The sequence below is a fragment of the Dromiciops gliroides genome, chromosome 2, assembly GCF_019393635.1.
Source record: "Dromiciops gliroides isolate mDroGli1 chromosome 2, mDroGli1.pri, whole genome shotgun sequence".
Lineage (NCBI taxonomy): Eukaryota > Metazoa > Chordata > Mammalia > Microbiotheria > Microbiotheriidae > Dromiciops > Dromiciops gliroides.
Window position 1 is genome coordinate 319,437,986 of NC_057862.1, and position 12,339 is coordinate 319,450,324.

Sequence of the window (12,339 nt, forward strand, 5' to 3'; positions counted from 1 at the left end):
TATTTAACATACCTGGACCTCAATGTCCTATCTATAAAATGAAGATAATACCTGCCCTGTTTATTTCACAGCATTGTTTTGAGGCTAAAACAAGGTAATAAATATGAAAATGCTTTCAGAAATACAGAATGTTATATAAATTTATGTAGCTAGATGTGGTAGATAGAGAGCCAGTTTAGGTCCCACCTCTGACATCTACTGGTTTTATCACCCTGAGGAACTCACTTTACTCTTTTTTTTTTTTTTTTGCGGGGCAGTGGGGGTTAAGTGACTTGCCCAGGGTCACACAGCTAGTAAGTGTCAAGTGTCTGAGGCCAGATTTGAACTCACGTACTCCTGAATCCAGGGCCAGTGCTTTATCCACTGCACCACCTAGCCGCCCCCTCACTTTACTCTTAAATGCGCTCCGGGCAACTCTGAAATGAACAGTTGCTTATCTGTCTTGATGAAGGGAGTTTCCTACAACAATGAAATCACAGGTCTGCAGACAAAAAAAAATTGTAACTAATTCTAGATCCTTGGTAGGATATAGGAGAGCTATAGAAGTGTTGGACAAAATGAAATCCAGAAGAGCCTTTTTTTCCAACTTTAACATCTACTTAAATACACAAAACCTATGAATGGCAGCCTTCTATTTAGGGCTGGCTCTCACCCTTTCTCTAATCGATATGTGCAAATGCCCAAGTATTTGAAATAGGACTAGGCAGACTAGATACACACAGCGGTTTCAAATGATGTGGTTAGTAACTGAAAGGTCATGCTTCCCCTAGGGTATTCTTTATGTGATCAAATGATTAATATAACTCCTTATACTATTTCAACAACAGCTTCTCATATAGTTTACATTTTTTAAATTATAAATTTTAAACAAAAATTACAACTGTACTTTAAAATTTATTTCTTTGTATATTACATCCATAACAACTTATTAGTTTCTCTCTCTATCCCTTTCCATTCATTTCCTAGTTGTTTACACATTTTTATTTTTAGATAGTGCCTATACTAGTCTTCTAATTCTTTTTTCTCTGCTTCATTTACTTCATATATATCTTTCTATTTTTTAATATTCTTCATTTTAAATTTTTAAAAATTAATTGCTATTGTACCCATTTTGGCAGTAAGCATTTATTTTTATTATTTATTTATTTATTTGGTTGGTTGGTTTTGCAGGGCAATGAGGGTTAAGTGACTTGCCCAAGGTAGCACAGCTAATAAGTGTCAAGTGTCTGTGCCTGGATTCAGGAGGACCTGAGTTCAAGTCTGGCCTCAGACACTTGACACTTGCTAGCTGTGTGACTCTGGGCAAGTCACTTAACCCCAACTGCCTCACCAAAAAAAAAAAAAACTTCATTAGAATCAGAATTGTATTGAGTTTAGATGAACTAATGGTCATTTGTTTTCTTTATATTTATTTCATATTTATTGGTAGCAATTATATCCCAGAAGTCAGAATCATGTCAATCCCAAACCTACGCTACATGAAGGTGAGTGCTGCTTTTCGTGAGCACCTTATCTGTTAAAATGAAAGCTCTTCCATGACGATTTTTTGGATGGGGATTAAGGGAGTAGGGGGGGGAGGGAGGGAGGGAGGAAACTGATGGAAAAGAGCATGAAGTTTGATGCAACAAAAGTGTGATCAGCTATGATATCATCTCTTCCATGTTTTTTAGCAGCAGCAGCTAAGAAGGGTCAGTAAAAAAGAGTGATGGTTATGTGTGACAAAGGAGCCAATGAAATCCATGATGATATAGACCATAGTACTCAAGAGGTTTGGCAAATTATAACTTAGCACAGAAAAAAGGATAATTTACTGGAATATCTGACAGACTAACCAAGAATAATTTGATGACATGGTTCCAGTTGTTTAGAACTTGAGACCAGTTCCTTAGAGTAGTAGTAATATTAGCAATCTAATGTTTACCTGAATATTCTTATCATGCATATGTTTTATTGTTCTTCAGGAAAGCCAGGTCCTGCTGACTCTTACAAACCCAGTGGAGAACCTTACCCATGTGACTCTGTTGGAATGTGAAGAGGGAGACCCTGATAACATCAATAGTACTGCAAAGGTAGAAATAGCTTTGTCTAATGCTTGCTTTAGCATACTCTGATTTTGCCTAGAAAGACCCATTTTGATTTGGGTATCATTCAGGTAGAAATTTGTTCTCTTTACATTTTCATCCGTGGTAATATGCTTAGCACTTGACTTTTTAAACTAAAATCTTTTCACCAGGTATAAGCTGATACTAGCTAATAAACTGACGTTTTGTATATTATACAGGACAGAGAAGGGGAGGGCCTCCACCTTCATTTAACTTTAAATTATTTAGTTATTTTATGCTATATTTTCCTTTTACTGTTTGATTTTTGGCACTGCGTCTTGGTGCTTCTGTCAAATGTAGGAAATGATAGTCAAAACTTTCGCTTCTTCAATCTTACTAATAGTTCTGGTAACAGTTGTGGTATGGGAGGAAACACAAAACAAATGATTCAGGTTTCTGTATAACTTGAGCATTTCACTCACCCTCCTCCCCTGTAGAATAGAGGATTGAAAGATAGTTATGATTCTGCCTCTGTACCTTTTGCACAATAGATTTGAAGCTGGATTCAGACAAACATGTTTGATTTGGTTTGGTTTTAAATCATGTAAAGCAACTCGTCATTTAAATATCTAAATCAGCTTTTCCAAGTTTTATATACACAGGTCAACTGTTGAAAAGTGATGCTTTAAGGAGTGTCATTTTCCTCATATTACATTTCAGGTGGTTGTTCCTCCCAAGGAACTTGTTCTAGCTGGCAAGGATGCAGCAGCAGAATACGATGAATTGGCAGAGCCTCAGGATTTTCAGGACGACCCTGAGTGAGTTTTTCTTCTCTCTTCCAAGTAGACTAGTACCTGGACTACCACTCAAAATCCCCAATTAGATTTTCTCACTTTAGCATATTCAGTAGATTTGAATCTCAGAAACCTTGTTGCCTGACCAGTAAAATCATGTACAGGAGGATCTTGACCTGAACATGTATCACTTAAACTTTTTCAGCCTAGCAAATAAAATCATAGCAGAAAAGAACAGCATTTTTTGCCAAGGAAATAACTGAATTTATATGTAGTTGTCTTTTTTTTTAATCCTCCTTGGCATTGGTTAAGAAAATGACATTAATGTTCTGTGTCACCTAAACCTTTTCTTAAAAAATATATTCTTGGGGCAGCTGGATGGCACAGTGGATAGAGCACCAGCCCTGGAGTCAGGAGTACTTGAGTTCAAATCCGTCCTCAGACACTTAACACTTACTAGCTGTGTGACCCTGGGCAAGTCACTTAACCCCAATTGTCTCATCAAAAAAAACCAAAAAAACAAAAAAATATATTCTTTATGAAAAGATATTAATTGGGTCAGAACTACCAAATATTATCCCCCTTTTGAGTAGACGCATCCCAATTTCAGTCCCTCTATACAATATATACAGAGAATTTTCTCCTGTTTAGGAAATAGGCTCAGAAGCTGTCTCTCTACTCCAGGTCTCAACAAATCTGTGATAGCAGGTTGCTGAGATACTTAGTATCAAATTTTTAACTGTCACGCTGTCCAAATACTATCACACCTTCCTATGTTCCCAGTTATAATATAAAAATTTGAGTAAGCATATGGAAAGAGCATATCATATATATCATTAGTATACTGTAGAGTACCACTACTACTACATAGGAAGGTGTGATAGTATTTGGACAGCGTGACAGTTAAAAATTTGAGAGACATAGTTTCTGAGTAATTTAATCATTTTATTAATAAGGCTATCAGGTTATTAATAAAAGCATGGTCATTTGGCCATCTCTCTCAGACCAAAGACCCTCGTGGTGGGGCACACAGGTTATATAGCCTTGAAATAGTAGATGGTCAGTGTGTTCAAGAATTGACCCCTGTACAAATTGATTATCTCCAGTTTTGGTCTATCAGTTCAAAGAATGTTCTCTTCTTCAGTGGGGTGGGGCTCAAGTGACCCTTCCCTGGACAGAGAGGTCTTCCTATCTAGACAAACAAATCCGTATCCACCCAAGCTTGAATAGAACGCAATGAGCTTCTCCCCACCTAGATTCCTTGCAAACTTGGGATAGGTCTGACCAAGACGAAGAGATCGAATGCAATATTATTATGAAGGAGAAACTGGGCCTCTAAAAGGGCTTTGGAAGAAGGGAAGTTCTAGATCTCCCTAAGATATGAGTTATTAATAATAATTTCTCACAACAGTTTACTTAATATAAGAAATAGTAGGTACCTTCCCAACCCCCGCCGCAATTGAGGCTCCTCAGACTTCTTAGTCACTACCATACCTGTTCAGCTTGGTCTTTGCTCTCTAGAAAAGGAAGATATATGGGATTTGGGTGAAACTAGCAAGACCCCCGACTCTGAATAAATTAATTATAATAACCAGAAAGTACTTGGGGCATATTTGCTCAGTTCCTTCTTTTAGGCTTTTCCAGAGACATTTTTAGACCATCAGCCTGAGGTTAAAAGCCATTTTACTATAGCAACAATGGTGGCTATCTCTTTTCCTTTTTGTTTTTCTTTCCTTTAAAAGTAAAAATTTTGTCTACCTCATATGAGCAGGCTACTAAATTCAAAGCAAATTTGTTATATACTGCTCCATCCAACCCGCCATATTTGTTCATTTCACACACACACACACACACACACACACCTACCTAAATATTAATATATAAACTATAAACTATGTTAATGAATTTATAGCTCCTTATTTTAGACTAACAAATAGGGGGAGAACATATGGTCTGAATTACAAAATAATAAATTCAGTTTTATTATTCTCAAATATATTCAAACTAAACTAATAATATTCAATAGTAAAAGGCCCTTTATGGACCTGCTTGACTTAATGGGTGAAAGGAGTTGTTATCAATACATTAATTGCAATTAAATGGATATTTCAAAAGTATTTGAGGGCCAGCTAGGTGGCACAGTGGATAGAGCGCTGATCTCCATAAATTAATATTCTAACTGTGTATTTGATATCACTTTGACTGGTAGCCTTATGTTAAAATAGCTGAATTACTTAAGAATAATATTAATGATAGACTGAATAGTGTTTACTTTAATGTCCTTTTACTGTTTAGTTTTTATGTGTGTGTGTGTGTCTATATATATATATATGTATATATGTATATATATATGTATATATGTATATATATGTGTGTGTGTGTGTATATATATATATATATATATATGGGGTGTGTGTGTGTATAATTTTTTTTTTTTGCAAGGTAATGAAGGTTAAGTGACTTGCCCAGGGTCACATAGCTAGTAAGTGTCAAGTGTCTAAGGCTGGATTTTTAACTCAGGTCCTCCTGACTCCAGGGCCAGTACCTTATCCACTGCGCCACCTAGCTGCCCCCTGTTAAGAGTTTTAAATATAAAAATTCTACATGCACTTGTGAGAAAACAGATCTGGAAATTTACAGTTTTCTTATTTTATATACCATTATTTGACTGGCGCAGCTAGATGGCACAGTGGATACAGCACTGGCCTTGGAGTCAGGAGGACCTGAGTTAAAATCTCACTTTAGACACTTAGTAGCTGTGTGACCCTGGACAAGTCACTTAACCCCAACTGCCTTAAACATCCGGGGCCATCTCCAGTTGTCCTGATATATATCTTACCACTGGGCCCAAATAGTTCTAGAGAAGAGAGTGAGGTTGGTGACCTTGCACAGCCCTTCCTCACTTAAATCTAATTCAATGCAAGTCATGACATCACCCTGATATCATGGTTCTCTTTGAGAACAAAGGACAAACAACCATCACCATTATTTGACTATTAATATTTGCCTTATAAAGATATTATGGGGCAGGGGCAGCTAGGTGGTGCAGTGGATAAAGCACTGGCCCTGGATTCAGGAGTACCTGAGTTCAAATCTGGCCTCAGACACTTGACACTTACTAGCTGTGTGACCCTGGGCAAGTCACTTAACCCCCATAGCTCCACCAAAAAAAAAAAGATATTATGGGGCCCCTAGGTGGTGCAGTGGATAGAGCACTGGCCCTGTAGTCACGAGGACCTTGAGTTCAAATCTGACCTCAGACACTTAACACTTCTAGCTGTGTGACCCTAGGCAAGTCACTTAACCCCAGTTGCCTCACCAAAAAAAAAAAAAAATCTGGCAAACATATATAAACCAATGCCACTTCACAAACAAACAAACTTCCAGGGAAAAGATATTATAATGTTTCAGGCACTAGTCCATATGTGTAAAAAGTTTTAAGCTCCTTAGAAAAAAAATGACCCTTTTATGATGATCTATAAAGAGATGGGCAAATTAATTAAAAATGTAAAAACCATTTTTAGCTCACAAGCCATAAAAAAACAGCCTGTGACCTATTTGTGGCAGTTTGCTTACCCCTGGTCTAGAAATTAGATTAAAAACTATGAGCTATTAAGCAAAATTACTGAAAACTTTAGGAGAATAGCATTTTACTAAAGCAGTTCTTGGTTGTAGCTCAATACTTTTCATTACTGTCCTTTAAAATTGGATAGCATGGGGCAGCTAGATGGTGTAGTGGATGGAGCACCGACCCTGGATTCAGGAGGACCTGAATTCAAATCTAACCTCAGACATGTGACACTTACTAGCTGTGTTACCTTGGACAAGTCACTTAACCCTCATTGCCCCACAAAAAGAAACCACACACACACAAAAAAAAAAACCCAGATAGCTTCCTGGGATAATAAATGGGGAGCAATTATTTATTTTTTATAATTTAGGAGATATTTGGTGCCACCAAAATGAACATAAGTCCTGGAATTTTGGCTGACTTGCGATTTAATCCTTTGCTTACTTCCTCTAATAGCATCATAGCCTTCAGGAAAGCCAACAAAGTGGGCATTTTCATCAAAGTCACCCCACAACGCGAGGAAGGTGAGGTGACCGTATGTTTTAAGATGAAGCATGAATTTAAAAACCTGGCCGCTCCAGTTCGACCTATTGAGGAAGGGGACCAGGGCTCTGAAGTCATCTGGCTCACCCAGCATGTGGAGCTCAGTCTCGGCCCACTGCTCCCATGATGGACCCTAATGATGAGCAAACCTCAAAGGACAGCATGGAGATTCTCGCACTGCAGTGGAACATCTGGAAATGCTGAAACCACTGAAGCCTCGACTTCATTAGGCCTCACTTATGCTATACACATACACTACTGATATCTGTTAGGGGAGTGGGAAACATGGGTTAAGGGACAAGAAATCCCGAATAGCTGCAGTTCTTTATTCCACTGCTATAATACTCACCTGTAAATCTTTGACTCCTTCACAATCCTTGTACACTTTGACCTGCAACACTATTTGAGCACAGAGAAAGGTGGCCACTTTAAGACTGTTACTGCCTCTTGCTAAAGTGGTATTAGCTTCCCAGCCCTCAGAGTGCTTGTTCTATGTCCAGACCAGTCTTATGAATACAAATCAGAATCTTACAGGAGAAGCTTCAGGCAGTACCCCAAAATGGGCCTCCTGTTATTTGGCCAGTATTTAGAAATAGAACACTCTTCTGTGCATTCCACCAGAAATTTTTTCAGTAGCCTAAATAGATCTTGCCATTTCCCCTAGCATATTCCACCACATACTTCAGAACTGACTTATCTTTTGTACCTTGTTTAGCAATTTCTGATTCTTAAGCAGCTGTTGCTTGCCTTTTTGGTGGGAAATGTTCTGCTGTTCACAATGTGAAATGAAACACCTGATATTAAATGATAGAATGTGTTCTTTTCAAGAAGTATTTTTAAAGCAGGTAATTACAAGCCCAAGGATGGTAAATTTCATTAAGTGTTGCAAAAAATTTCCCCGGGAGAAGTGATTTTTATTTCCTTTCCTCTTCAGTCTCTGTCTCTTTAATTCAGTATTTGGGAATTTCAAATGCTTTCAGCATTTGGAAACTTCCCAGGGCCCAAAGGAAGTTGAAGTAGATAAGATCAGTATGCTTAAAATTTCTGACCACCACCTCCCTCAATCTGCTTACAACTTTAAAGGTTAGTTTATTAGGCATGTCTTAAATTTATGTTCTTTCCAGAAATTTAAAGGAAAAATCATTAACTGTATTCTCTTAGATCCAAAAATGAACATCAAGATAAAAACTGCCATCCATCCCCTTCCTGGGTTCCTGGCATTTAGCTATACCTAGAATTTGTCAAGTAGCTATTTTGGTTTTGGCAAAGTGGCTGAAAGGGTCCCACAGAAACTCTAGAAGTTTACTTCATCAATTTTTACTCACTCAGTAAGCTAAATCTCCATTTTAAGAGCTAAATAGGTTGGGTTGCTATAATTGACAATCAGACTTTTAGGGGCAGCTAGATGGTGCAGTAGATAGAGCACCGGCCCTGGAGTCAGGAGTACCTGAGTTCAAATCCGGCCTCAGACACTTAACACTTACTAGCTGTGTGACCCTAGGCAAGTCACTTAACCCCAATTGCCTCACTTTAAAAAAAAAAAAGAAAAAGAAAATCAGACTTTTAGTAAAACATGCCACTAAGTCCACCCTCCACTCCTATTATAGTGTTACTAAATTCTGATACGACTTGCATTTTTCTTGAAAGATTGGTATCTCTTTCAGGATGCACCTTTAAAGATCAGTTTTGAAGCCATCTCCCGATTTGATAATTGAATGAACATAGGCTTATTAACTTGTCTGTTGCCCCATGAAATAAATAAAAATTTAGCATTAAAAAAAAGTTGTTAAGTTGCACTATCTAGAGTATACCAGTCATGTTTGACTGTTTTTCCTGTAGAGCAACAAATATACTACAGTGGAAAGGAAAATGTTCTTACCTATATATTATTAAATGCTGACAATAAAGTTTAGCAGCTTGAAAGAGGAAGGTGTGGCTTCTTGGAAGGCAGCGGAAAGAGCTTTTTTTTTTTATGTCTAAGAATTATCTAATCTTCCTTCCACTGTCAGAAAGGCTGCTGTGATGGTATTGTACCATGTTTGTTGATGAAGGAAATGGGTATCAAGAAAAAAAATACCTTAATGTGTTTGTAAATTTGCATAGATTACACACAATTGTACAAGCATGAGTTTATGAAATGTAGCTGGTATTTATTCTTAAATGTTATGTTGAGATAATGACAACTGCTACTATCATCCCCCATATATAACAGAACACTTAAACACTTTGGTCATAAAGATTTTCTTCAGAATCCAGATTAACTTGCAAAATAACAATACTAACTGGCATAATGTTCCCTTGAAATAGTTTTTAGTGCAGACTGATAGAAGTGTGTATGTGGAAGTGATTCAACACTTACTACACCTAGTGAATTTGGGGTTCTATCCTAGATTACATGAAAGATTCTTTAGTACTTATTCACTGTCTATAACTGCAGGAAAATCGAATATTACTATTATTAGCTATTATTTTGGAAACCAAAAGCTATTAACTCAGAATGGTGGTTTATTTAGCCTACCAAAGTTTCATTTTTCTTTAAATGCTTTTAGGAGTGACTCCAGCAAAATCCTGTGTATATTTTTGCTGAAGCATCTCATGTATTCCCTCTAGGGGAATAAGAGGCATTCTGTCTTGATCTCTGTTAATGACAGGTTACTGTGTTGCCTTATTGCTTAATTTAATGTAGTGAAAGAAATAAAGTAGACAAAAAACCTTTTAATGTCTCTTCTCTTCCTTAACTTTTCATTCTCCCTCACCTTTCATATCCAGTTAGCTACCCAGTCTTGTCTAGTCTACCGATACATCTCTCTATGGTCTCTCTCCTCGCACATAACCAAGACCTGAGTTCAAGCCCTTATCACATTTTGCCTATTCCTATTTCCATATTCTTCCCTCTGCAATCCATGTTGCATAGGGCTACCAAAAGCTTCCCAAAGCACAGGTTTGACCATGTCACTTTCCAACTCAAGAATCACTAATGGCTTTCTAGAATTAAATACCAACTCCGTAGCTTCACATTTGAAGTACTTCTAGCTCCAGCCTACCTTTCCAGTCTTATTTCATGCTACTACTACCTTTCACAAAATATGTTCTTACCAAATTGACCAACTTTCTCTTCTTCAAACTCCATCTCCATCTGTGCATTTTTCCATGGGCAATTCTTTCCCAAGCCTGGAATGCACTTTCTCCTCACCTTCACTGCCTGGAATCCTTACCGTTCTTTAAAGCTCTGCTCAGGTGCCACTTCCTATTCCAAATATTACCCTGCTTGTTAGTTCTCTCTCCCTCCTCATACTTTCTTGTATTTGCTTGTTTGTATACTTGTTGTTTCTCCCAGGAGAATGTAAGCCCCTTAAGGGCAGGGACTATTCTTCCATTTTTCTTTGTATCCTCATTGCCTGGCACAATGCCTTGCACGTAGTAAGCATTTAATAAATGTTTGCTTCTTGTAGTTGTTGTTCATTATATGTAGTATTTACTTAAAATTGTAGACTTAGTCTTTAAATCTTAAGTCAACTTCCCTTGTGTAATTTTCCTCCAATGTAATTTAGTGGGAAAAGGAGTTTGGAAGCATAAGATTTTATGATATTAGGAACTGTGAAATTTAAAATTGGATATTAGATCATAAATCTCCCCTCTTTAACCTTTCCCTTAATTTATCTCCCAGACTAGTAAATGGAAGATTCTACTTCAGAATCATCATAGGTTAGGTTGGAAGGAATATCCTCAGAAGGTGAAAGGTTAAATATATTCAAATGGGTTTCAGTACATAATTTGCCAATCATACTCTTAAGCTCTTTATTCATACGTTCAGAACCAATAGAGAAGTACATTCAGTTGCAAAATACCTTCAGATCTTTAACGTACCTTAGAAGTCCATCCCTTAAAAAAAAAAAAGTCTATCCCTGCATTATTTGCTATTTCTAGTTTTACATGGGGCATCTAGGTGGCACTGTGTATCAGGCCTGGAGTCAAGAAGGTTCATCTTCCTGAGTTCAAATTAGACCTCAGACACTTATTAACTGTGTGACCCTGGGCAAGTCACTAAACCATGTTTACCTCAGTTTCTTCTTATGCAAAATGAGCTAAAGAAGAAAATGGCAAACCACTTCAGTATCTTTACCAAGAAAACCTCAAAAGGATTCATGAAGAGTTGGACACTGCTAAACAACATAAGTTTAACATAGTATTTTGGTTTTTTATAGCTTATGTATCCTACACTCAGCCATGATCCTCTTATCTGGACTCAAATTGATCTTCCTAAAGTATAAGCCTGACCATTTTCTCCCTCTCTCCCTCCCCCAACCCCATTCAATCAATTTTATTGGCTCATTTTTGCCTCCAGGATCAAATGTAAAATCTTCTAATTTGCAACCTCTCCATAACCTGGCACCATTTACTCTGCAAACAGTGGCCTTCTTGCTGTTCCTCATATGAAGTACTCATCTGTCATGCCCGAAACTCTCTCCTCACTCACCTCTTGGAATCTCTGGCTTCCTTCTAGTCTCAGCTGAAGTCCCACCTTCTGCAAGATGCCTTTCCTGATTCCCCCTTAATGTTTGTGCCTACCCTCTTGATTCAGTCCAATTTATCTTCTATCTTATTTGTCTATAATTGTTTGAATGGCTCCCTCATTAGACTGTGAGCCCCTTGAGAGCCAGGACTATCATGTTGCATTTCTTTGTATCCCCAGTGCCTAGCATAGTGCCTAGTACATAGTAGATATTAAATAAATGCTAATTGACTGATTTTTATATCGTATAATCCAACATGTATGTAGGTACTTTACAATGGCATTTTTCAAAATGAAAATGAAATGGGTCCATTTTGGCCACTTGGCTACTAGGAATTACCTAATTGACTATATTGAGATAGAATTATTCCTGATCCTAGTTGTCACACAGAAGAAGGATTCGACTTATTCTATTTGGCCCTAGAGGACAGAATTGTTAGTGGGTGGAAATTGCAGGAAGGCCATTATTTTATTGTCATCGTTTAGAACTGTCCCAAAATACTTCATATTGTGAGTTCCCTATAACTAGGATTGTTCAAGTAGAGGCAGGGTGGGTGGCCACTTGTCAGGGTTGTTGAAAAAGGTATTCCTGCTTTGGGTAGAGGTTGAACTAATACTCTCTGAGGTCTCTTCCAACTCAAATAACATTTCATTCATTTAAGACATTTAGGTATTCTGATGGATTTGTGTTAGAGGGTTAAACATCTCTTTAATTTTGTTTAAAAAAAAATTGGTGGTGATCTAGGGCTCAATACAGTTAATTTGTCACCTACTAGTAGAAGCATTTGGATGATAAAAGAGTCTTATCTGGCCTGAGCCAGACATAATTTGTGAAGAATACTGTAAATGAGTCTACATCTCCCCCTCATACCTCAT

The 12,339-nt window shown here is 37.5% G+C and overlaps 1 protein-coding gene across 3 annotated transcripts in view; it reads left to right on the forward strand.

Annotated features, from left to right (window-relative positions):
• The window catches only part of DCTN4 (dynactin subunit 4), a 33,331-nt gene extending 23,666 nt beyond the window's left edge, over positions 1 to 9,665 (forward strand). For all 3 annotated transcript variants that reach the window (XM_043985602.1, XM_043985601.1, XM_043985603.1), the window contains 4 exons: positions 1,430 to 1,484; positions 1,962 to 2,069; positions 2,763 to 2,860; positions 6,864 to 9,665. In XM_043985602.1, coding sequence (XP_043841537.1) covers positions 1,430 to 1,484; positions 1,962 to 2,069; positions 2,763 to 2,860; positions 6,864 to 7,077 — 475 coding nt within the window. In that variant the 3' untranslated portion in view covers positions 7,078 to 9,665. The remainder of the gene's footprint in view (positions 1 to 1,429; positions 1,485 to 1,961; positions 2,070 to 2,762; positions 2,861 to 6,863) is intronic.
• The last annotated feature ends 2,674 nt before the right edge of the window (positions 9,666 to 12,339 follow it).